A 23,340-nucleotide genomic window follows, 5' to 3' on the forward strand; every position below is an offset into this window, starting at 1 on the left:
TCTTATATACATGGTTGAAGCTGTATAAATGTAAAGAACACATACACGTATCTGGAATATCAAGATTAGTCTTATTAATAAAGGCTAAGTGAGAGCTGGACAATGGCAGTGAAATTCTGACAACTTTCTTAGATATCCAGTCTGGTCCAGATTATTTTGAAAATGTGAAAGAAAATGGGTTTACATGAAAAAAAGCTTGATGCATTTTTTGGTTAAATTATTTCTCTAGTGATAAATCTTATGTCAAAAGTTAAAGGAAAACAGCCAATGCATTGAAACTATAGATTATTTCATTTTAAAATCGATCTGTCATTTATCTTCATTTAGGGACCTTGTGTTTTCAGAAGTTCAGTAATGGGGAGGGGGGTTCAGTTTTTGATTGCCTTGTCTGTGACAGGCAGGACTTGATCTTCTTAGTGGAACTCAGCACTGTGTAGATCCCATTGATTTCTCTTCTAAAAATTAGTTTATCTGACATCTAAATACTAAAGCACCTAAATTCAATATTAGCTTTTCAAAATTTTCAGTATACCTGAACTTACGTTGAGCCACTCTCCACCTTTACAGCAGAATTGTAGTAGGATATTTTATCTCCTGGCATTCTGCTGCTGATTTTGATGGATTAAAGATGTTAGGTGTGGGGTTCAAAGTGGAGGCTGGGATCAGGGGAGAAATGTGTGCAGAAGAGGCAGAGGATGAGTGAAGGGTCACTGTTGACAAAGGGGAGGGAGAGAGATGAAAAGGAAAGAAAATAACAAAGTTAATTAGAAGTGAGGAGGAAAAGAAAGCATTTTCCAGGTGGTGCTCAGTTAGTCTTACAGCAATACTCTCAGTTTCCTCCACCTGTTCATGCCTACTCCATTACATGGTTTTGGAGCTTGTTGGTCATGTCTTTTATGCACTGTGTAGAAAGCGTAACGGGAGAACTGAAATTGCACACGAGAGACCAGTGGAAAACAGATTCTGTTAAACTGGTGTTAAATAAACATCCTGTGAGAGCTTGTGGGAGCACTCTCACTGATTAAGCAGGGACAGGACTGATCATAATGTCAGTATTAGCCTTTTCAGCTGGCAGCACTGATTTTGGTCCCAAAGTCACTTACTTCACATACATATTTGGTGGTACTCCTTGAAATGCTTTTATATTGAAAAGAAATCATGTAGCTAGGTTTACAGAAAGGTGTTTGCACTGAATCCCACAGCATCTTCATTTAGCCCTCTCCTTGGGTCTCCATCTGGACTGGGGCATTCCGAGAGCTGCTCCAGTAGTGAGGGTGACCCTCCTGTGATTCACCTGCCAGCTCTGCCCGGGACGCCCCGAGTTCAAACCGCACCCTTAGTCACAACAGCTGTATTTCTGCACTTGTGACAGACCAGAGTTTCCGTAGGCATTTGGGGCATCTTTGAATTTACAGTCAGCTGAAAATTTCTTATGATGGTGTTAAAATTGTCATTTTTTTTTTCTCTCTGGAAAAAAAAAGAAGACAATCAGATGAAGGTATGTTGCTTGGGGAACCTTCACAAACACTTGAGAGAGATTTAGATGAGGCATACTGTGAAATCAAGTCTTGCAAAGAGGAAAATATGGAAAAACAGGAATTCTAATAAAAGTATTTGCTTGTTCTCAAAAGCAGTATAGGGGACAAAATTACTACATTTTTGGTTTTGAATATGTGTAAATTGGGTCTGATATGTTTTAATTCTTCTGTTTGGATTTTTTTTGCTTTCACAACGTGACTGAAATGGACACTCCATTGTGTGGGGTTGGGGTTTTTTTTCCCTATTTGCTTGAGGGTCTCCAAACTACTACATATGTAAATTTATGCTTCCCTTATGCTTGTTTTGTGTAATTCTGCCTTAAAAAGTCTTAACATGAATTCATTTTCATACAGGAAACCTTTTTTTAACAGCACATATTTTTGCTGCTGTACAGTGGCAAATTGTATTGCTATGTATCATGCATAATTCAATCTTTTTGTTCGTTCATTTGCATTTTTTATGATGCCCATCACCTCTCTTTCAACCAAATAAACAGGAATGCCTGCAGCTGTTTAAAAAAAAAACCCAAACCTGTCACAATCCAGATAAGTTTAATTAGAATAATGCTAATTTAAATTCTGTCTAGTGGCATCTGTACTATCTGCTTACAGACAACAGTTGTCTGGCCTTCAAAGCCAAAATCTGAGTTGCACAATCTTGAGGTTGGTGCATAATGAGGAGTGTTCAGGAGTGTCCAACCTTGACTCTGGGAGGAGCTGGCCCACACAGTTTTCTTCAAAAACTGGGGAAGACTGGATGACCTACGCTTGTGAGAGCTGCTGCCAGGCATAGACCAATTCCAGCAGCAAACATCTCTGTAGGTAACACAGTCCATGCACCAGCATACCATCTCTCTTCATCAGTGTGGCAAGCAGTTTCAAAAACTGCAGAGCACAGGCAGGGTGTTCTACCTCTCCTTGTTCCCCACCACTGTAAGGAGTGCCACGCCACATCTGTATACCCTACTGAGAGTCCAGAGGTTTGGGTTTGTGGGGTTTTTGTCTTTTCCCTTTGTGGAGTAGACTGCCTGGGTTTTGTTTTCTCCAAGTGAGGTTCTTGAGTGCTGTGATAGGACTGCCCTTAATGATGATTTGAAGGCTGTCATTGAACGGTGGTGGGAGGCTTTTGGTGGGTTTGTTTGAAAAATCTGTGCCCCAGTGCTTTTTTGTCATTTTGCCTGTTTTTCCCAGTCTGGCTCTGTTAGGCTCTGGTTTCGGCACATCCTGGGATTCACTAGCATGTAGTGCTTCAGGTACCTTCTAAAACCTTTTTTTTTTTTTTTTTTTTCTTTTTTCCTTGGGCACATTGTGAGTGAGAAGGGAAGGATGGAGCTTTTTGTTTGAGTTTCCTTTTTATTCTGGACTACAGTCACAGCTTTGAGATGTTGTCAGGGTTGAAGACACTTCAGGGCATGTGTCTTTCATCCTGACTTGTTGGCCTGAGGAAGCCATGCCCACTGTAGTGGTAGAATAGAATAGGCTAGTTCAGTTGGAAGGGACCTACAACTATCACCTAGTCCAACTGCCTGACCAATTCAGGGCTGACCAAGTTAAAGCATGTTATTAAGGGCGTTGTCCAAATGCCTCTTAAACACTGACAGGCTTGGGGCATCGACCACCTCTCTAGGAAGCCTGTTCCAGTGTTTGACCACCCCCTCGGTAAAGAAATGCTTCCTAATGTCCAGTCTAAACCTCCCCTGGTGCACCTTTGCACCATTCCCATGCGTCCTATCACTGGATACCAGGGAGAAGAATTTAGCACAAAGACTGAGGGCAAAAAACACATTGAATGCCTCTGCTTTTTCTTCATCCCTATTAGTCAGATGACCATCTTCAACAAGTATCGGTCCAATGTTTTCTTTAGACCTCCTCTTGCTATTAACATACTTTAAAAAGCCCTTCTTGTTATCTGAAACAACGCTGGCCAGTTTCAACTCTAATTGAGCTTTGGTTTTTGTGTCTTCTCCCTGCATATATGAACCACAGCTCTGTAATCTTCCCGTGAAGCCTGACCTTGCTTCCAGAGATCATACAATTTCTTTTTCCTCTTGAGCTCCACGAGGAGTTACCTGTTCAGCCAAGCTGGTCTTCTGCCCTGCTTGCTTGACTTACAACATAGGATTGCCTGCTCCTGTGCTTCTAAAAGGTGGTTCTTAAAGACTGACCAGCACTTGTGGACTCCTAAGCCTTCAAAAACAGATTCCCAGGGTACTCTGCTAAATAGCTCTCTGAATAGCTTGAAGTTTGCTCTCCTAAAGTCCAGGGTAGCAACTCTGCTGTCCTTTTTTCTCATTACACTGAAAATTTTAAACTCAACTATTTCATGGTCACTGTGGCCAAGAGAGCCACCTACCATCACCTCTGCCATGGGTCCTTCTGTATTCAAAAATAGCAAGTCTAGGAGGGCATCTTTCCTGGTTGGCCCACTGAGTACCTGTGACAAGAAGTTATGTCCTACAAACTTCAAGAATTTCTAAGACCTGCTTGTCACAGCAGCATGATATTCCTAGTTGATGACTGGGAAGTTGAAATCTCCCGTAAGGATGAGGGCTATTGATCTAGAAATTTCTCCTGATTGCCTCTAGAATAACTCATCCGTGCTTACATCCTGGCTGGGTGATCGGTCGTAGACACCCAGTACAACATCTCCTTTGTTTTCCAACCCCCTAATCCTCACCCAGAGGCTCTCAACCACATCATCACTAACTGTAAGGGCTGTGCAATGAAACCACTTCCTTACATGTAGTGCGACAGCTCCACCTTGCCTGCCCTGCCTATCCCTCCTGAAGAGCCTGTAGCCCTCCATCCCAGTGCTCCAGTCGGGGGACTCATTCCACCAGTGCTTCTCTCTCCCCCCCCGCCAATCTGTTAGCCTTTGCCTGGACTAAGATCTGCTGATTTTGGGCCGTATTTTCTCCAAGGGAAAGGGCGTCCATGTCATAGGACAAAACCCATGGAAATAATTTCTGCCAGGGAAATGATGGAGAGAAGCAGAAGAGCATGCAGCCTGCCTTGGCTCTGGAGCGTGGGGGTAGAGCCCTGCAGCCCTTCGGCAGACCTGACTGTCTGACCTGGGGATGCAGTGTGGAGGGATGCTATCCCATATGTTCATCTGCTAATCTGGGCTGCTCCTTCCCTGTCCTCTTGTTAGAAGCTGCTGTTAGCAACACAGTGGCACAGAGCTACTTTTGCATGTGCAGGCTACAGGGCATGTCCAGTACTCGGGTTCAGAGAGAGTGCTCTGAAGATCTTGTGAGTGCTGCAAGGACTTACAGGGTATCTGTTGTGGCTGAGGTAGCTTCGTGTAGCACAGTATGAAAGCGCTTTCGACAGCGGTGAGGTGGTCTGCAGACCTGCAATGCAGGCAGTTTCACTTGAGCGAAACAGCCTGCCAATGGTGTATTGAATTATTGAACCTTTTGCAATGATTACGTAGCAGCTGAAAAACTGAAGACCTAGCATTCCCTATAAAAGAAATAAGGATGCTTCTTTTCATCACAGTTGATTAGTATTAAGATAATAAGACTTTTAATTGCCGTATTTTCTAGATTTCTATCTTTGTGAGTCTTAAGTCTTTTTATCCTTTTCTGGATTTTTCTTTTTTAAAAGCTCAGTTTTTTTGTATGCTGAAAACTACTTCAAAATCAGATGCATTTGTAGAAACTAAAATAAAAAACTAAGAATTTTAAGTACAGTGCTTTAAAGTAGATTATAAGTCTCATCTAATTGCATATACAAGTGCATCTGCTAAATATGAAGGTACGGTTATATAGAGGATTGTGATCACATCTGTACTGTATGCTCAAGTTTATCACTTACTGAGTTTACTCAGGATTATGTCCTTCCTTACACAGATGGGTGTTACCACTTCTTGTAGAAAGCAGTATTTCAAAATTCAACTTCAATGCTTTGAGAATGTTTGCATAGGCAATTAAAGTGCACATACATGAAAAATTAAAAAACTAGAGGAAAGACTGAGCTTTAGCTTTAAGTATTGTGCATAAGCCAACCTCGCTGTCACAGGACACTTGGCTAAAGCTGCCTCATAGCATTGACTCCAATACTACGCCTGGATTTCTTCAAAACCACGTATTTTGTATGCAATTGCATGTAATGACTTTCAAGGTCTGTTGCTCAGAGTAGGAGCTTTGACATACTGAGGGACAAGTAGGTAAGCAGTTCACATGAATAGTAAGAGTATTTTTTCTTTCATGGAGTGTTTCCTTTTAAAAAAAGAACAAAAATATAAATGGGCATAATTACCAATTTGACATGATGAGATTGTAAGTGGAAGTTTTATATGGAAAGAAGAGACCAGGCTTGGGCTTCAAGGCTGAAGTGCAATGATACATTTTGGGTGGAATTTATAGTGTATTCTGAACTCTTTCAATTTACATCACTTGCAGCAGATTATGGAATTGTCTGTCAATGTAGAGGGTGGCATTACCGCCTTTGATGTTACTGCTCATCTTTAAACGGGTACCAGAACAATCATTCATTAAACATGTAAACTCTGCCAGTTATGTAGGTTGGTGTTTGTTTAGACTCTGAATATCTTCTAATAATACTGAAACCTTAGTGACTCTTACTGCCTTTCTGCATAGAAAAATACTTTGTTCATCTCTTGCTTTTTGGTAAACCACACTGCTTGTCCAATTTTCTTTGTCTTTTACACTGAAGCTATTGAAACATAGAGATAAAGGCTCAACACTCACAAGCAAAGCTTCTGAAGAAGTTAAGGCTTTTGAAATAATTGGCGGGGTGTCTCCATTTTGACAGCATTGCAACTTCAAGGCGACATATCTTTTAGGTTTAACACACAAAAAAAAAGAAAATATGTCTTAATGTCAGAGATGCTGTATATCACAGTTCAGTTTGGAACAAAAATTTGACAGCACAATTCACTGACAAAAATGTTGGAGGCTGTCATGGAAATCTTGATGGATTATTAAGCATTTTACAGCATCAAGACGAAGAAATACAGCTATTCAAAGTAGTACCATTCCTACTTATTAAGCTAAAGAGTCTCTCCTGCCAAGGGCAGGATAATTTTTTTTTTTGAGACATGATAAAGAGGTGTACTAATAGCTTTATATTTTCACACAAATTTGGTCCTCCCAAAGTAAAGAAAATATTACTTGTGGTTATTTTGACTTGGTGGTAGTTTCTTATGTCCCCTTTTTGTTCCACAGGGGACACAACTCTCAGGATTCTGACAAAGAAGCTGTTATAATTGTGACTTTTTGTCGCATCAGACAGCACAACAGTAGTTAAAAATACTTGAACATTTGAGAAAAGGGATTTCAAAACAAACAACTGTGGCTTTCTGTTGCTAGTAACATATTTTGACAAGTGTAATTTTCTGTCAGCAACAAACTTGTTTAAATCAACCTTGATATTTTGGAAGATCTACTATGTTGTGCTTGCTTCTGAGTAGATGAAGTATATCCATGTGGTTAGAAACAGAAACAGTTTGTTCCTTCTCACCTGGGATGATACTTGAAAGTTTTCATAGCCAGAGCAAGAACTGGGCCGTAACCATTTAGTATCCTAAATTAATAAGTTAATGTTGTACTTGACTCATGTGTGAGGGTATACACTGCTTCTTCAGGAAAAGAAGGATCTGTCTCCATCATAAAATTTGGTCGGTCTTCTGAGAAATTACGTAGTTGGTAACTTGCTTCCCCCATATACTTAGAATTAATCAATTTCCGAAGACTTTGCAGTCTTTACGTAACTCCCTAGGATAAATACAAATTGGCTGGAGACTGGGTTTTTTGGTTTTTCTTTTTTATGTCTGTTTAGCAATAATGAAACTTGGAAGAAGCAGTTTAACACAAGTTCTCCTGAGTTTTTGCAGCTTGGTTTCATGCTGTTCCGAGCTTTGCCTCTTTTTAGATGCTTTTTATCCTTGACCTCGCTTCTTTCTTGGCCCTCTTCCCTTAAAAATGTTGTTTCTGATTCCTGTCGTAAAGTACCTGAAAGCTGTGGAGCCACATCTTCTGACAGCGGGCTTGAACAGAGCGCATAGGGCTCCCCTTTTAGCTCCCGTGCAGGCGTTCCCTTCCTGTGGAAATCAAGGTGTTGGGGAAGGGGCGCAGCCTGAAGTGGGGCTGGAGTGTTGGCAGTGAGCCCACTAGATCCGCACGTCTCCACTTCCCCATCCCAGCACAGGATTTCATGGCTGTCTCAGTAGTTTGAGGCTGGTGCTAGCCCAGTACCCTTCACAGTCCTGGTCCCCAGGCACGTGTCCTGGCTGCTGGCTGCCTCCGTGGCAGCGTGAGCCCTGGGAGCATGCCATGCCTTATTTTCTTTGGAAGAAAACCCAAGCATGCCAGGAGAACGTGGGCCAGATCTCCTAGTCTATGGGTGAAAGATAGACGCGTGATGCACGAGATCATCTTAATTTTCCACATACTTGAGCTTTCACAGGAATGTCACTGCCACCCAACAGATGTAACATTACTACATGCAAGAAAAAAACAAAACAGAACAAAGCAAAAATTACTATGGAAATGCGGGGGAGAATGCAGATAGTATTTTTGTCCAAAAGTAAGTCAGACCCTGGGGACATGATAAGCAAACCTTCAAAAATAGTTTTGGGAGAGATTGTTATGCTGCAGGGCAGGTCTAAAGGAGTAGTATCCAGCCTGAATCATTGGATAGTTTCATGAAGGTCAGGTTTAAAAATAATTGACGTGAACAATTAGGTTGCAGAAATATGCAACCTAGGTTTTTTTTTTTATATCATAGCTACTGTGACTGCAAAATTAAGTTTGGACTTGCTCAGCATAGGTTGTCATGCGTATGCACCAACATTCGATCTGTGTCAGCGGTTTCGGTAAGTCACTAATTGGTACAAGCACGGTGCTCTCAGCGTGACTTTGAAGAACGCAGGATTCTTCCCCAGTCTGTATCTTAATGTACTGCATACAGCATGTGCAGGCTATACATACGTGTGCTGCTTTGTGCCTGCCCTGTACACGTCAGTGCCCCAGCATTCACTGTTAGCTGTGCCACAAGTAGAGCTTTCTTTTAAAAATGTCTCTAGTTGTTATGGCTGTAAAATAACCTTGGAAATATGAACCCCTCCAAACTGATGGAGGGAGTATGAGGTAGTGCCTCTGAGAAGTAAATTACCATTTTTTTCACTGAGGGCCCTGCGGGGTCTATGCTTCAGCACCCACAAAATTGTCTTTTTTCCAGGTTGTCACAAAATTCAGTGCTTTGCCATGGCAAATCGTGATTTTGCTGTAGCATGGTTTGATAAGCCAGCTTGCAGTTGCTCCTTGCTTCTCCGGTTTCACTGCAAAGCAAGGCTAAACGTGGCCCCATGGCTGCCCGCGTGGTATTTCAGTGGGCTCTTGGTGGGCACCTGTAGCAGGAGCTTCAGCCGTGTGGAGAGCAGCTCAGCGGCTGGGCTGGGCTTGCAAAGAGGTACGGTTCTGAAGCTGCGACCAAGGCCTGGCTCTTTTCCCAGCTCTTTGTGTAGGGAAAAGAAACAAGAGCAGGGAAGTTGAGCCAAGCCCCCTAGAAAGCGTGGTGAGACCTCTTTCCCTGCAAAATCACAAATGCGCTAGAAATAATTTTATATAATCAGTTATGAATTTTACATCAATGAATCGTTTCAGCTATGTGCTTCGGTCGAATTTGGTATTGTTCTGTCTCTGTGTACGCAAAGTGAAGGTGTGGGTATGTAGACAAGCACACACACATACATATAGAGAGAGATATATATACACACACATGCTTATATATGCGCAAATATATATATATGTATACGTATAGACAACACACACACACCGCATGTGCAGAACTGCTTAAACCTGCCAGGGTGGTAAACTGAGGATAGGTCTTGCTGGCAGCAGCCCGACAGGTCAGCTTTTGGCTGTCCTGCACTGGTCTGCTCTCAGTCTGTGTTCGTAATCAATAGTTTAAAAAGCCTCATATTTGCTGTTATGACGGCCATGGTTTTAAATCTGAAAGACTCATAGAGAGAAAGAAGTTATTCCTGCTTTACTGGAGCACCACAATCACCCGAGGGGCATATGTTTCTGGGGCAGAAAGCCCTGACTTTTTTCTGTGAAGGAATAAGTGGTGTGTAGGTGATTACAGTAAAGACAAGTGAGGTTAAACTAGCAAGGACATGCTGTGCAGGTGTAGTGCTCGTTAGTATTCACAAAAATAACTTTGTGGTTAGGCTTCACCGTCATAAGAAGTTGAACTTCTTTGTATACTCAGTCAGGCCACTGGAGTTGTTCTGAGCATGTAGCTTGCCTAAATGCAGTATTTTGGGGTATTACAGATACCATAAGTTGTTTTAACAGACGTTTTAATTGGTCAATATTGTTGCAGCATGTTCTGTTTCCTAATGATGGGCTGAAGCCAGATGTGCATCATTCTCTTGTGTACACTTTTAAAATTGATCTTATTTTTTGTTTTTATCTTTCTGATTTATCCAACAGGGTGGGCTGAGTGCCCAAGCTTTTGTTCGCATCGAGATAGAAGATATTAACGATAATCAACCTGTTTTTGAACAAGCAATCTATGTGACAAGCATCAGCAGTCACACACAGCCAGGAACAGAGATCATCAATGTTGCTGCCACAGACAGAGATTCAGGAATATATGGCATTGTCACATACGAACTGGTCCCGGGAGAGTTTTCTTCTTTTTTCACTGTGGATACATCCACAGGTACTGTATGAGTCTATGATTTCAGAAAGGCTATAATTATACAACGTGTATCTTTTCCTTGACGATGCTTTTTTTATTTGGAGTCATGTCATACAGTTGAAACTTAAATTCTGCTGGAAAATAATTCTAGAGCAAGATGGAGGATGTAGGTTTAACATGAAGCCTTTGCATTCACTGGAATAAACAGGAGAATGGGAAACACAGTACTTGCCAGTACAATACAGGACAAGCAGTATGCCACTTGTCCGCTATTTTCAGCCATAAATCCATTCATCATTGTAAGAAATAATCAAAACATTATTTTTTACAATAATATCTGAATTCCTCAAATGTTTAGGTCTTACTCTTGAGGAGCAATAAAAGACCCTTCAAGATGCTTGTCCTTTCATTTCATCTCTCTGTTTCTGTCCTAATCTTTCCCCACACTGTGCTAGAATAAGTGCCCATTCTGCTCACAGTCTTATAATATCCAGCTGCCTCCCAGTCTGACTCAATGTTTAGCTTTGTAAATGTCTTTTTCTGCCTTTTGCTTCCTGCTGTGATTCTTCGTCCTTCTGGTTTCTGGAGAGAGGTTCAATGAAGGAGTGATGATGAGAGCAATTATGGCAAAAGCAAATCTGGGAGAATTTTTTCAAAGACAAGTTGAATCTCACAGATTGAATTACTTTTCCCATGGCCACAAAGCAGCCCCTGTAGTCTGCTTTCCAACCTTAAAATAGTTATCAACGTCAGCTGGAAAGAACATGAGCAGTGTATCTACAAATGTCCACGGTGTCTTTCAGGGAGTGGTTAACTAAACTGCAGCTACTATTTTACCTGAGAGCCAGCCCTTGCATATGAATATATCCTGATCAATGGTTTTGCTTCGTAATGGTCATGGTACAGGGGGTTATTTTATGTGTTTTAAGAATTTTGGGGGCTGTTGTACATGTGTATATATTAGCCGTTTGGCATAGGAAATGTTGCAAGGCTCTATTCTTTCCAAATGGTGCCTATTCTCACTTTCTTATATGGTCCCCCAAATATTCTGATGAACAGAAGAAACTAATCTTCTTAGGAAGTCGGTCTGCTTGTCTTGGCTATTTCAGAATTTATTTAACTGTGGGCTTTTAACTGCCTGTCAAATCAGATTCTCTGGGGCATAACTGATGCCAAAAATATATAGGTCAATCAATAATTAGGGAGCTGGATCTCCACAGGCATTTAAATGGTCATTTTAAAACTGCCCCCGCAGGCTTGTCAGAGAGAGCCCCTGTGGATCATGCTAGCAGCACTGGCTTTGCAGCGGTCCTCTCTTTTGAAAGGCTTCTTCCTCGGATTGTGACCTTTTGGCCTTTTTTCCCAGTTTTGGCACTTTGTATAGGAAAAATGTCATGCTTAATCATGAAGACCGTATGAGTTCATAAGTTACTATTATCTGGCAGATCTATGATGGTCTTTTGTCAAAGGCAGACCAAATTCAGGGTGAAGTTGCTTGAGGTCATTATTGCTGACACTTCATGATGAGAAGAGCATTTAGGTCAGAGACGCTATTCCCAACATTATAGTGCTTGGAATCTGATTGCTCCTAATCAGATCTCCTGGGTAATACACCAGGTCAGGCTCTGTCTAATTTTAACTGATTAATATTAATGGTGGGTGGGTGTTTGGTTTTTTTCTGAAGAATACACTTTTTCCTTTTATATTCTTCCACGTCTACCAACAATAGTGCTTATGCTCAGTCACTGGCAAGCAGAGTGATTTTTAAACTCTTGGCAAAAATAAACATTATAAACAAAACAAACGTTAAAATTGTCAATTTGTCACACAGAAGTTTTGCAATCTTTGCGGGTAAAATAGCTGCAAAAGCTGTTCTGTATTCAGAGGGAGAAGAAACAAGAGGCTCACTGTTAGGGCACAGAGATTTTGAGCTCTTCCTCCTTACCTCTTGTTAGGGCAGTGACATTTTCCAGTTTTCGTCGTGCTAAAGCTATCTTCATATGCTCTGATATATGGCCTAATTTAGATGTGTCTCTCTGAAGGTTATGGAAGGACTTTAGTTATGTGGGCTGCATTTTGTGAACAGAGGGCAAGGGACAAGTATGACAAGAAATAGGAATTATTCAGGAGGTGGATCCCCAAGCCCATAAGCCAAACAAGATCATATAACAGTTTTGGTCTTTGCTTTTCTGATCTTGTGGATGTGCAGTCTGTTACTGAGGTGTTCTGCAGTTTTTCCAATTTGCAGTACTGCATAGTCTGTTTTATCTGCTCTTTTCATTATTAGAGGACCTAAAGGAGGCACAGTGATGGTGTTGGAGTCTTCCAGGAGTTTGCCTTCCTGATAAGTTTTATTTTTTAAATGATTAATTTTTCTCACCGATAGAGCATTTAGAAACGAGGAATGGAAATTAGTGCATTAGTCTTTTTGACTTATTATATTCATTATAGCCCTTAGCATTATACATAGAAGTGGACAGAGATATTTTCAGTATTACGAGATTTAAATTAATTAGTAGACAACAGTTTGTCACATTACATTACAATACGTTAAAATCATCTGCAAGATGATGCCCTACTCCGTGGCATGTGCAATTTCTATTTTATGGCATCTAGATTGCGAATTTGAAAATTTATCTCACTAGTTTTCTTTGGGGGTGGTTTTTGAGTGCTGCACTTAGAATACTCACTGAAGATTCACTTTTTTTCCCCCCACTCCCTTTTTCATTTTTAAAAAAGAAATGGATAAAATAATAAAATAAAAACTGTAACCCGAATTCTTCTTTGCTATGGCTTGCTTCTGGCTGTTACTTTGTTAAAGCAATTGTATGGATATATCAGGAAAGCTTTTAGCTTTGCATAGTGAGCTGTGTTCACAATACAGGATATCATACCAGCTGGTCAACCACTGACTGTATAGATATCTGTATGGATATACTATAGATGACTGTATAGTTATACTGTATTAATATCTCAATGGTGCTTTTGATACATAGATATTATGAGGTCAAGCCACATCCAAGCTCGTTGAAGGGGCTCCATCTTTTGTTTCAAGCACTGTGACATGTGGATGTCATATATAGATAAATTCAATGGGAGTGGGAAGGAAGAGCCTTTCATTGAGCAGATAGGTATTCCATTAAAAAGTTTTTTGAATTCTAAACAAGTATTTATTAGTGGTATTTGTTATTTTAGCCTTTAGATACTGCATTTATTGTTTGTGATATGCTCTTATACACGTAAATAACATTTATTGCATTTCCCTTTGAGAAAAAATTGAAATGAAGTATTTTTCATTTGATTGATGATAGACTGTCCACAAGAAAAACCACTTTAAGAACTGTGTAACTAGAAAAATGTATGGAGAGGGAACTGTAAACCAGTTCCTCTGCTAGTTCGTGACTCTTGCTATCGTTTGTTTCTAGTGTTGGTGTAAACAACATCTTGGCTTCATTATATTTCCTTTTGTAGATATCTGATCCATGCATGATCTATGAACAGCACTTGTGAATTGATTAGAACAGAACACGTTGAAGAGCTCTTCTGGCTAAGAAACTGTTTGAGCTATGTTTGTTTATTTTCCCATTGTTACCTAACAAGCTATCTGAAAGACAATGTATTTATAGTTATGGCTGAGCAGGTAATTAAAAATGTAAGTCACAGGATACAATCACAAGTGTGGCAGAAAACCTATGCAGTACTTAACTTTAAGACTTTGGGATTAACAACTGAATTTATAAACTTTCATTATGGTACAAGCATTAATATTTTCCTTCACCCAAGGGCATATAATTGATTTTTCCATTGATCTTAGTGATACCCTTCTTGAGAGCTGGATAAAAAGATGGTTATCATCTTACTGTAGCCCTGGTTAAGGAAGCTGTTTCAAATCAACAAAATTAATAATAGTCTTTGAAAATTATTTTGGGGCAGTGTGACTTTGTGTGTCAGTCTTCAGGTAAATGGTCTGTTCATATTCTTAGAACAAGTCCCCTAGCCAGTCACTGTGTGCAGAGAAAACTCTCATGAAGGCTAAGTAAAAGGCAGCAGCCATTGATTTATGTGTGTTTGAAGGTATTAGTGATTTAAACCTAGTATGAAAAGGATGTAGAGAAAGTAGCATTAACACAGCATACATGACAGCAGTATAAGCATTTAACTTAGTTTCTCTGTTTCTTTCTTTAGACTATATAAGATATTTAGGCTTGTGTTTCTGTGAATCCTACCTAAATTAGATGCCTAAAACAGAGGCTGTGACTATTCTCCTTTGTATTTTACTGAGAATGTTTTTGTGAGGAATTTGGAGATCTTTCCATTGACTTGAAGACACTTGGATCAACATTTTGTCATAATGCCATCTGTTACTTATTTACACCAAAAATTACACATTGAGTACAATAGACAGGCCTTGTTACAAGAGCTGGTCAGCAGTTTAGCATTAAATTTTTTTTTTCAGCACAAAGTACAGCTTTTCCAAAATGAACATTCTTTTGAGGAAATTTTGCCTTGGTAAAAATTCATTAATCTCCTTTAAGAGGCATTCTGATTTCTTTTTATCTGAAGAGCATAGGGCATCATGTGACTAAAATGTCCTGGAAGAGGTGTAGAAAAGTCTAGGAGCTTAGTCCATTAGAGAAGAATAAAAGAAGGAATACCTCTGAAGGACATGCAAATTTAAGAATATAAGAATTATTAACTTAACCAGCCAAAAGGCAGATTTAGGTCCAGTATCTTTAACAGTGCCTGATGACAGATGCAAAAGGAAGGGTTAAGAGTAGACCTTGTGCAGAATGGTCCCTCCACTGGTGTATTTTTCTTGTCTTGGCAGTGTGCAATTTAGTGCTGTACTACTTCCATTACTGTACTGTGGCACCATATGTAAATGCAATTTAATGTCAAACTGACTTAAAATAAACTTTTTGATTTGGTTCAGAACACCAGAATAGATTCATTCCAGTTAAGGATGTTGACAAGTTTTGTTTTATTGAAAAAAACGGAAATGTTGTTGTTTAACAGTCACATCTTAGGAGATTTTCATTGCATGAAAAAGTTTTGCTTTATTTTTATTACAATACAGGTTGAAAACAAAAGTTGAAATACCAAAATTTCTTTTTTTGGGGAAAAAAAAAATCCAAACTTTGCTTAACTCCATGTATTATACAATATTTAATATATAGCAGATTGTAATATGCATCAAAGTAAAATGGGGATGCATCCCTTCTAAAGAAAACAAGGCCATTTTTATGATGATTAATGATGTTTTCATATAGCATTGTAGGAAAAAATAGTTTATTTTTAAACTACTTTTGGCATTTTCATACAGTATGTACTACATTTGCTAAACATATGAAGAGGTTCACATAAATAACATTTAAAATTGGGATTGTTTTATTTTGGAACATTTTGAGGCCACTTTTGTTTTAAACTGCAGTTTCTTCAATTACTGTTTTTCTGATCTTTCATATGAAATTGATGGCATATTCAGAATACTGCAAATCAGAGGAATATGTCTGAGACACTGGTTTAGCTCACTAAGTTTTCACCTTTGAAGAATTTTGTTTAAGTCACAAAGGAAAAATTAGTGGTCTCAGCTGAGTAATTTGTGGATGTTTACCTTCGCTGAGATCTCATTTAATAAGAAATATAACAAAAGAATACAGGAAACAGTATATTCTCCTTGAAGCACACAAAATTTGCTGTAGTAAGTGTGAGAGCGCAGATTTTGGCCCTGAAAGAAAGCTGTGTAGCAGAACAGCATGAAAAAATATCTGTAGTGCCAGCTGTTAATGTATGTGTCTCTTTTTTCTTTTATGAATAAAATCCAATAGAATCAACCATCTACAAAGAGAAAAATTCCTACAAGCTATGTGCCAAAAACTTAACCATGCAATAGTGGGGTGATATGTACTTGGCAGTCATTGTGCATGATACAATGCAACGTATTTACAAAAATACTCTAGCCCATCCCTGTTTCTTGTAGTTAAGTCAATGTTAGATCTCAGAAACAGAAGAACCCACCCGATGAGACAAAGAACGAAATCCCATGGCGTTGCACAGATGATGTGGGCTGATAACAAGAAAAATGGAGAAAAGGAAAAAATTATGCCCAAACCTCCAATTTTGGAGGGGAGGAATAACGTGAAATTTGTACAGTAAAGTTCAGACAATCAACACTTTTCTTTGACAGAGACTGTATGGGTCTTAAGTACAGATGTACTCAATGTACTTCATGTTCTCAGTTAACCTAAAGAAAAGAAGAAAGCAGTAGGTCGCACAAAGAGAGCAGGTAGCGTTGGCAAAATGCCTTCACGCTGTTGGACTGTTAAAATGAACATAGTAGGGGAAAGCATGTAGTAGAAAATCAGTTTGTTGGGATTAAGACGAGCATATGGAATGTTTCGTGATGCTTTTAATATATGAACAGCAAATATATCGTATTTGGCTTATATTAGGCTTCATTCTGTATCTGTGCTGGAAACATGCATCGTTTGGTACAGTGCCTTCAAAGAAATATCATCTCTGGTTACCATGGCAGTCAAATTTTGTTACCAGGTTGTGCATTGAGCTATTTTTGGATCTGCAGCCTGGCAGCTTGATTGAAAAGGTCCTTGACTAAAAAGATGGTTTTGGAAAACTTCAATAAACTAAGCAGGCACAGGTGACCTGGTGGGATGGTGTGGCAGTGCTGGAGCTGTGTAGATTGCGTGGGGAAGGCTCTGCCTTTGTCTTTGAAAATGCAGCAGTTCAGCAGGCCAGGGTCCTGCCCAATTACTGGTGTGTGCTTTGATTTTTGGTGTGGGATTTTTTAAAACTCGTGTTTTATGTGGAAGTGTTCTCTTTGTATCCAACCAGACAGCAAACATACTCTGAGTTACTGTTATGTCAGATTAAAGGAAACAAAACAAGGCAGAACCAAAGGAAATCTCCCTGCAACAGCAAATTATGTCTCTTTGGTTAACTGGTGCTTTACTGACAAATTAGCATGGGTTGTGGGTTTTTCTTCCTGTTAGGGAAGAATTATTTAAACATGTGATAGTACAATATAGAGAAAGCTACATCAAAGTAATACTTGTTTTTTCTGTATTAAGTTTAGTTTCCATGTCCTATGGTGTGTCACAAAACCTTTGTTGTACTAACACTGGCATTGTACTCTGCAAACCAAAAACCCTAGTCCTGTCCTGTGAGATTTAGAGTAGGTTGAAATAGTGAGACAGCAATGGATTAACATGACAATCAGTCAGTTCAGTATCTCTGGGTTTCTTTTAATATGTACTGTAGAAAATGAGAGTTTTTAGGAGCTGAATGTTAGATTTGACAGTATTCTGAAGAATATATTGCAAATATAAATTTGTTGACAATATGAGGGGGTTTTATGTTGAAAATTAAATTGGGAGGAAAAGGATCAAGCAAAATGTTTAATTTGACTTGAACGTTAAAAATAGAGGAAATGAAGCAATAGGTTCATAAAGTAAGCAAGGAACTGAAATCCCTCACAGTTTAGTGATTGCTGTGGTCACTAGAAAGATCCAGTTGAGTTCTTCCTTTGCTTTGAGCAACATTGGATCGATTTGCCTTCTGGTGGGTGTTGTAATCAGCTGATTAAGTTGGAGTCGTAGGATTTTTTTTTTTTTTACCCTATTAATATTTCTTTAAGCATTTTGGGCAAAGTGGAGCAGCTTCCCTGCTCAGAATAACCACATGTACTGGGGACTTCATAGCTAAAGCACGGTCATTTTTTGCTAAATGGGGAGCGTGGGGCCATTCTGCTGCGGCAGCTTGTTCAGAGTGCTGCTGCCTGGCTTGTAGCTGGCAGGGGCATGTTCAGCTTGCTTTGCTCACTTCGTTGAGAGCTTGTTCAATGAAACACTTGTTTTAGAACCAATGTAGGGGTTTGGAAAGCTCTGAATGTGTCTGATCCAGCTTCTGTTTGAGACTTTTCTTTGACGGGCTCTTACTGTTGCATACATTTTCCTTAGGGATTTATCATCCCTCATAAAATCAATAGGCAACCAAACTTTTTAGATACAATAGTATTAATTGGTAGAACCATTGCTCTAAAAAATTTGCCGCCTTTAAACTCTCAGCTTCTCAAAATCATTGCAAAAAAGCATTCTGAATTTTGTTTATCTGTCTGCAATTTTTCATGGGATTCATAAGCATTGTTTTAGAGTTGTCCAGCACCTGAGGACATTTGCAGAGGATGCTTTATAAAGTTTTTCCCTACAAAATAAACAACCATCATGCTAACCTGTTTCGTAGTAAACTTTGAACCTTTGAAACTTTGCATGGAAAGCACTACTGAAATATTAATATTGCCTGTTAATTAAAATTGTAAAAAAAAAATTTGAATAGAGAATTTCAAATTTTGGTGGTGTTCAGATAGCAAATAGGCTAAACACTTCATTCAAAAAGCTGGTAATGCAAATATAGGTACCACTTGATATTTTTAAGTCCAGGCCTCTAGCTCACTTCAAGTTGCAGAATTGTGTTGTAGCTTTTCTCGGTTAGATGGCAGATGGGAAGGCTGAAAGAGGCCAGCTTTACATGTTCCTTCACCTGCCCCTGAGCACTAGGAGGCATGTGACCTCCTACACTAGCAGACTGTAGTCTCTAGAGACAAAAAAATTTGCAACCCAAATAGTGCATTGCAAGACTTTGTCTGAAAAGCACTTGTGTAACAGAAAACTGAGCCTAGATGACACAAAAACATTCTAATACTAGACTCATTCCCTCTCTTGCCTGACATCAGAGGCAAGCATTAGAGGCTCAGGTGGATATTCTGCTTGTGAATAATGGAACTGCTTTAATTAGAAATTCATATTTTGGGTGTTGATGAATACTTCTTAGCTCACTAAAATTGATTTGGATGAAGTGCTCTGGAATAGACTTTCATATGCTGAGCAAAGTCTTGTGATTACACACAGTATGTTTAAATAGTAGTGGTTGTAGACACTAAGCTATTTTATTTACATTTCCTTTTTTAAGAGGAAAACTATGAGTTTAGCACAAGGATCCCCTAGAGAGAGGCCACTGCTGAAAGCATTCCCAGTGCAGGGCTATGAGGCTTCTGTAAAGTACAGATGTAGATAGGAGATTGATACAAGTTGAATCAGTTATTTACTATGAGAACAGTAAAATACTGAATACTTTCAAAATAGTCCTCTTATTCACTGGAACTCAAAACAGTGTTTGTGCCATCAAGATTAAGCTTTTTAAAGCCTTTTCCTGTAAGCTGAAGCTGTGGGTATTACACTGGGTAGACTGTAAATAACAATGTAATTCCTCATTAATTCTTTCCTTTCCCCTGACAGTTATTAAACCAGCTCTTCAAACAGTGCATTTTGCAGAGTGTTGTTATGGTTACCATCAAGAATTCAGCTTCACTAAAAAAGGTGCATTTTAAATACAGGTAAATTGCTAAAACTGGAACCTAAATGTGATGCTAAGATTAGAGAATGGGCAATGAGTCAGATGAAGTTAAATACAAATGTCAAGCAGAAGCACTATCGTTTCTCCCTAGAACAATGCTGGTTTTGATGTTAATGCAAAGTCGACACCCCCTAACTGCATCCACCTCTTGGAGGATCACCCTGTCTATGCTCATCCTGAATATTTTTCCGACACATAAAAAGCAAAGCTGTACGTGCATCTCCGCACTGAGAAGCTGGCGTGCTAGGTTGGGCGAGACATGCTCTGAGCAGGTCAGTGGGTCAGCCCTGACCCACGCAGTATTAAACAGCAGGTCCAGCGGCCAGCTTTGAAGGTGAATTGGGGTGATGAACTATACATACCTTTTTGCCATCTGCTTACTGTCTGAGCTGCGTGTCAGGTCATGCCAGCTGATCCGTCCTAGGATATATGCTGAAGAAATACTGCTATCATTTAACGTTGTTAGGGCGTTCAGTTTTGTGATCTTAGGGAACGCTATTGATAGTCGTTGATTTTATTCCTCCTGCCGTGTTCTAAAGTTGCTTTTTTATTTCATGAACAATGAGAAAATATTGGAAGCTATTTAAATGAGTACACATTTCTATGCAATCCAGACTTTGTTATTGAAGTTAGTGCGTCCTGATTTTTGTCTTTGCTTCTGCAATGCTTGACTAGTAGAAAATGTTTTGTTTACCTACGAATGGCTATAAATGTAGGGCTGGTTTTTGCTTTGCTTACATGAGGACCCTGTGGAAAAACAGATAGGTTTTCAAAGTGGTCGGCTAGAGGTATATGTGGAAATCCTATTGCGATAACCAGTATTATTTCTGCCATACAAAAAGTGCTTTTGGTGAGTGAACCTACTTTGGTGATGTATGCTGTTGTAATGTTAAGACTGAACACAGGATCATGAAGATGATCAGAAATATATTTTAAAAGAATCATTATATGCAGGCCCCTGTCTACTGCCTTTAACTCTACGAAACAGCACTTAGCAGCTAACCCCCCTGTGGAGTAGGGTGCATCTCCACAAAAATAACAACAACAAAATCCCACAAGAAATTTTGTCATTGCCAGAGGATGGCCGGTGCCACAAAGTCCTGTCTTTCACTAATGCGTTTGCGTGTTCTGGGCGAACATTGGCTTCATTTATCTTTTGTTGCTGATAGGCACAAAGTGGAGAGCAAGTGCTTCTTGGACGTTCGTGCCCTAGCACGTACAGTGAGTGAGGAAGCATGAAGCAGGTCTAAGAGTTGACAGTCGTTATTTCGCCCTTCATTAGTACTAGCTCTCACCGTACATTGAATCCCTGAAACCGTTGTAACAATTTATGCTAGCCAGTAAGCACAGATTGTTCTGCAACAAAGCATCTGTAAATTCCAACGTGGCTGTGCTGAGCTAACCTGCCTTGGAGCAGAGCTGTTCCCAAACTAGAGCCTGCAGCACTGCAGATTCTGTCTAAAATGTGTACGCAAATCATGATAGGCAGTCTTTGGGTCATGTTTTTGATTTATAAAGGTTGGAATCTGCAGACTAGATGCAGATCTAGTCAAGAAAATGAGATTGCCAAGGTGTAAGTGAGGCTGGATGTTAATGCTTCATCTGGTATGTAATTATATGATTGTTCACCTGTGAAGCACAATTGATTCCAGCTCGCTCTTGTGCAGAATGAGGAATTACCAGAGGTAAAATCTTCAAGGCACTGCAGTAATATAAACAATAAATTTAAAAAATGGGAATTAAATGTTATTAAAGGCAGCAGATACGACTGTCCATTTATATGGGTAGCCAAGCTGTAAGAAAGAAGGTGGCATTTTTCACACAGTGACTTCTTAAAGTAGAACCACAATTGTGACTGTGTGGCTCCCGCTGGGAGCTTCGGTCTCGGTAAATGTTCCTCAAAGAGGAGCCATCTTGTTATTCCCTTTCCATCGTCAGCGTTTCTAGAAAGTTTTTCATAATGGAAGAATATATTCTGTACCACAGCAACCTAACTTGTCTTTTAAGTTCTCTGAAGCCACAAAATGCAGGCTCCAAATGACTATGGTAATAACAATAATAAGCCACTGTCTTTTCTTAATTACAGAACAGGAAAGAAAGGAAAACAGTGACTCGTCTTCAGCTTGTTATTTAGCGAGGCATACCTCTGTTGAGTTTCACACATTAATGTGTGATTTACATAGCTAGTACCTGCCATGTGCTTCTTGGCAGTTAGCCCCATGTTTCTGCCTTTGCGATGTAGTACTAGGGGATCTCCTGCATCATACTTCAGCAGATCAAATACACCTAGCCAGGCTGCTCTGAGGTATGCTGGCAGCTACTTTTGACCCAAGCGGTCATGACTGTCTGTTTTAGTCAGAGTCTGGTGTTTTTACCTAACCATATAGAAAGTAGGATCCCAGATGCTGCTTACTTCTGCAGCTTCTTTCCCATCATATGGTGCCATAATAGAGCCTAATGTGGCATGTTCCCCAACATATGGTAGAGCTGTCTCAAATGTCTCTATAGATTATATATCACCAGATGCAAAGCTAATGCCCAGTCCTACAAATGCTGAAAGAAACAGAATGTATGTAATTAAACGTCAAACTGGGTTGTAAAATTTCCTGCATACTACAGTTTTGAGGCTGGAAGGAACCATGTGGAAGACATAACACTTTTTACTTGGAACCTGCCACTGTTCTTAGGGCGTCCCTGGTCCTGCAAGAGAGGACTGAGCTGGCAAGATGTACTTGCCTATTCCCTTCCCTCCCTAGGACACAGCAAAAGAATGAAGAGAGCAAGCAAAATCTTTTATCCGTTTTCTTTTCTGTCTGCTTTCTGTAGCTGAACTGGCATGGACTGTGCTGTAAGCTGTCTAGGTCAGCAGAAAAGGAATTTTGGTTCCAAAATATTTCTGTTCCACCAGGTCTTCAGAGTTCCTGGAGTGGAGCACTGTTTGTTCCACCCTTTGCTAAGGGATGTTCTGAAGTCATTAGTTATTGCTTTGAGAGTAAGAATTTCAACATGATGCTTTTCTGTAGAAGTTTTCCCCCTCTTCACATACATCTTGAAGTGTCCAAAATGGGAATGAGACGTTTTTGGCCTTGTCAATAGAAAAATACCCAATTGGTCAAGTTAGTAAAATACAACCCATTTGATTGGTTTCATTTAATTTGACAGCGACAGTGTTTGAAATCCATGTTTATACGTTTAACCTCTGGAAAAAAAAGGTTAAAACCCTTTTTCCTTCAAGCTACAGTTGCTCAGATTACTTCAGGAAATGCCAGAAGTTTATGTCCTTGGAAGACTGCTTTGTTGAACTGTCTAATCAATCGTAAAACCCAGTCATCGGAAGACAAAAAAGAAAAAAAAGGCCAAAATAAGGTTGATTCTTGGAAGTGCATCAGTTATTGGCATAGGTGGAATTGCTGATCCAGCAATTCATTGCTGGATCAGCAATGAATTCTGAATCCATCTATATCTCTGTTGATTTTTTTACTGTGATTTGTCACACTGGAGTAAGTGTCCTTTGTTGGTGGTAGAAAGCATTCTTCTTTGATCCTGAAGACCCTTTGAATGTATTTTAAGCGTGTCAAGACACAGTTTGTTATTATAATGTCCGGGCAGTATAATTGGAAAGTATACTGCATGCACATTTGAATATTTATAAGGATTTTATGTGTTTTCCATTATTCTGCTTAAAAATGCATTGTAG

At 39.6% G+C, this 23,340-nt stretch overlaps 1 protein-coding gene across 1 annotated transcript in view; it reads left to right on the forward strand.

Moving 5' to 3' along the window:
* DCHS2 (dachsous cadherin-related 2) overlaps positions 1–23,340 on the forward strand; it is a 122,286-nt gene that overhangs the window by 51,279 nt on the left and 47,667 nt on the right. The window contains exon 3 of the mRNA XM_075500499.1: positions 10,004–10,235. Within this exon, the coding sequence (XP_075356614.1) occupies positions 10,004–10,235 (232 nt within the window). The remainder of the gene's footprint in view (positions 1–10,003; positions 10,236–23,340) is intronic.

This window comes from Mycteria americana, chromosome 4 (assembly GCF_035582795.1).
Source record: "Mycteria americana isolate JAX WOST 10 ecotype Jacksonville Zoo and Gardens chromosome 4, USCA_MyAme_1.0, whole genome shotgun sequence".
Lineage (NCBI taxonomy): Eukaryota > Metazoa > Chordata > Aves > Ciconiiformes > Ciconiidae > Mycteria > Mycteria americana.